This window comes from Colobus angolensis, unplaced genomic scaffold (assembly GCF_000951035.1).
Source record: "Colobus angolensis palliatus isolate OR3802 unplaced genomic scaffold, Cang.pa_1.0 Scaffold3, whole genome shotgun sequence".
Taxonomy (NCBI): domain Eukaryota; kingdom Metazoa; phylum Chordata; class Mammalia; order Primates; family Cercopithecidae; genus Colobus; species Colobus angolensis.
This window is the reverse complement of record NW_012116265.1, coordinates 20065647-20069167: the sequence shown is the minus strand read 5'-3', so window position 1 is coordinate 20069167 and position 3521 is coordinate 20065647. Positions and strand designations below refer to the sequence as shown.

The 3521-nt window shown below is 41.3% G+C and overlaps 1 protein-coding gene across 1 annotated transcript in view; it reads left to right on the top strand.

The window, feature by feature from the left end:
* Positions 1-257, top strand: part of COQ6 (coenzyme Q6 monooxygenase) — a 13450-nt gene extending 13193 nt beyond the window's left edge. Inside the window, exon 10 of the mRNA XM_011949811.1 lies at positions 121-257. Coding sequence (XP_011805201.1) covers positions 121-150 — 30 coding nt within the window. The 3' untranslated portion in view covers positions 151-257. The remainder of the gene's footprint in view (positions 1-120) is intronic.
* The last annotated feature ends 3264 nt before the right edge of the window (positions 258-3521 follow it).

Here is a 3521-nt window from a genome sequence, read left to right as displayed (position 1 = left end):
CCCGTCTCGGCCTCCCAAAGTGCTGGGATTACAGGCTTGAGCCACCGCGCCCGGCCTACAATAATTATTTTCTTCACCTTACAGTGTTAAGAGTTTCACTCACTTATATTTTTTCTCCAGGAACAGATTATGGCCTTTGCAAGCAAATGAGTACTCCTCTCCTAAAGATTATGTTGATGAAAAAGAACATCCTCCCCTAAGACCCATCATACATATTTTCAAGATCTTATTTAATTTAATAAACTTACTTTACATTAGAAGTCTCTTTTTCTTCTTTGCTTAATGGGCCTGTGGCACCCAAATAATGAATGATAATTTGCTGTGAGGAGCGTACATTAGCCAGACCAAAGGAAAAAACTTTGAAGGAAGACTTACAATGTGGTTGAAAAGAGCTTTTTATTACTAAAAAACCCACAAGGTGCTGTCACACTCATTTCCAATTGTTAACAATCATTTCTCAAGAGAAAATTTACAGTTTTTTTGTTTTTGTTTTAGTGTTGGTCTCAAATTTATACAGTTGTTTTTTGATAGAGGTAAGAATTAGAAATAGTTGATGCATTTTTGTTAGAATTGCTGATTAAAAGTTAACATCAGAATGCAAATTAAATATAAATTGCTTTAACCTTTGTTACAGGTGCACTGGACTTTCTGAAAGGAAAACCAGGTCTCATTAATGCTAGTTATTACTTTATCACAGCACCAGATTTCCATTTTATTTGTGGTTCCTCTCTGGGACACCACTGTCTGTTTAATAAAACAATAAATAATTCATTGCACAGATCCGAAGACCTCAGGAACTAGATCACAAGGAAAACCAATTAGCAGCAGAATTTGTTCGTGTTTGGTGGCAGACTGGTGGCCAACTGGAGGGAAGGGAGTTTTACTGTGGGTTTTTGAAGAGGTCTCTTCACAAGACCAGAGATGCCTTTTGAAGAGATTTTTAGGTTGTGGATTTGCTTACTCTGAAGAACATCTTGCCCAAAAGTCTGATTTGAGATGAAATGAGGAGAAACAGTCTGCTTTTGAACCAAGTAAGGTATTATTGGGAATAATTTTGAGAGCCATGGGAAATCTATTCTTATAGGGGCGCTTTTCAGGCAAATGCAGAAAATTTAAAAGATTCTAGAACAAAAAAGTGACAATGTCACAACCTTCCTGGAATCTCAGGAAAAAGAATTAAAGATGGCAGCTGCTATGAAAAGCTGTGTGACTACTGGCGGAGACTGCAGGGACAAGGTCATCTTTCACAACAAATGGAAAGGTGGCCTAGATGAGGAGGACACAGACTCTCTAGAAGTTATGCAAACAAAATCAGGCAAGATGAAGAATTTTAAGGCACACCTCCATTGGCCCACAGAGTGTTCTTCACATGACAATGATGTGAAACACCATCTGTCATGTACCAGGCCATGTCCTAAGTATTTTAAATATATTAACACATCTACAAAGATGAAACTATTAGAATCTGTAGGACCTCTTAAGAAGCCCAAAGGCTCTACTGCAGGCAGGATGGGCCTTACAGAAAAAAAATAAAAATTCTCATTCCAAATTGCTCCTAAGATGGACAAATTGGTTACTTCTCCAGAAGGTCTAATCAAGGTTAACAAAATAGATACAGGTAAGTTTCTGGAGTTAGAATGCTTCTACCCTAGAGTTCAGAGGTACTTGGGATGACCAAAGGAGTCTGACAAAATGGCTCCCGCCGTGATTGATTAAAGACCAGAGACACTGACATCGCTGCATTTGTCAAGCTGGAACAGTCTTTAGTGAAGGCAGCTTACGTCTTGTAAAATACTGGTTTCTACTGGAGGAAACATGGACAACATTAGTGTTCTGTGACTGGTCTGGCACCCTACTTTTATTGACAAAGATCGGAAGGGGTCTGAAAGTCATGTCACTTAATAAAGAACTTGGGAGAAGCTTTCCTCAAAAGATCCAAAGATTTTGGAAGGAGAGATTAGAGAACTAAGACCACTTAGAAGACAGATATATTTCAGCTCAATATAAGGAATTTTTTTTAACATCGGTGCAGTTCCAAATGGAATAAGCTGTTTGAACATGCCTTAGCAGAAGCTGAATGACAGCCTGTTAGGAATTCTAGGGAATTCTGTACTGAGTACAACCTTGGCTTATTTCTTTGGACTGTTTCCAACTCAAGATTCTGTTATTTCATTATAAGCATTTTGAGGAAGGCAGTTGGTATAAAGGTGACCTTAGTAATAAAAGTCAGTGTGAAGTCTAAAGAAATTCCACAATGAATTTAAAGAGAAGAATTTTAGGGACAAGGAAACAGAAATTTGCCTAGTAACTTGCACATAGCAGATGGTAAATATTTACTCAATGGAGTAATGTTAAAAATAAGGTTTCGGCCGGGCATGGTGGCTCATGCCTGTAATCCCAGCACTTGGGGAGGCTGAGGCGGGTGGATCACGAGGTCAGGAGATCGAGACCATCCTGGCTAACACGGTGAAACCCCGTCTCTACTAAAAAATACAAAAAAAATTAGCCAGGCATGGTGGTGGGTGCATGTTAGGCCCAGCTACTCGGGAGGCTGAGGCAGAGAATGGCGTGAATCCAGGAGGCGGAGCTTGCAGTGAGCTGACATCGTGCCACTGCACTTCAGCCTGGGTGACAGAGCAAGACTCCATCTCAAAAACAAAAACGAAAAGTAAAATAAGGTTTCCCATGGATTGTGTGAGGGCTAGGCATATTTAACATCCTTTGTGAGAGAGCATGGAAACAGTCTACTGTGAAAGCCACCAGTTTGAGGAAATACAAACACTCCTGGAAAGAAGCTGGAGGTTAAGAACCAAGGCAAAGGGGCCAGACCACAGGGAGGTCTTCCAGGTCCAAGAGCACTACAGGGCAGATGAGAAGCAGGGACGATTATGTAGAAAGTGCAAGAAAAGGCCAGGCATGGTGTCTCATTCCTGTAATCCCAGCGCTTTTGGAGGCAGGTGTATCAATTAAGTTCAGGAGTTGGAAACCAGCCTGGCCGACATGGTGAAACCCCATCTCTACTAAAAATACAAAAATTAGCCAGGAATGGTGGTAGGCGCCTGTATTCCCAGCTACTCAGGAGGCCGAGTCATGAGAATCGCTTGAACCTGGGGGCGGAGGTTGCAGTGAGCTGAGATTGCGCCACTCCACTCTAGCCTGGGCAACAGAGCAAGACTCCGTCTCAAAAAAAAGTGCAAGATAATGAATTTGGGGTAAATAATTCAGTCAAGAGCTCTGAGCACTTGGATTGAAAAAGAGAACATGAGGGATATTAAATATGGTTCTCCCTGGAAATGTTGGTCCACTGTACTGACGTAGGCTGAGAGAGCCAACCAAATCCAAGTGGGGTTTTGTCAGGAACGGTATTGGAAACTCTGAACTAGATAGATAAATCAGAGGATATTAGCGAAAGTGATAAGGGGCCAGGACAGGAAGGTACTGTTACAAACGGAGAGAATAAAAGAGTAAACTGAAATAACAGATCCTGGAATAGCACAGACACTCACCTCTGACCACAGACC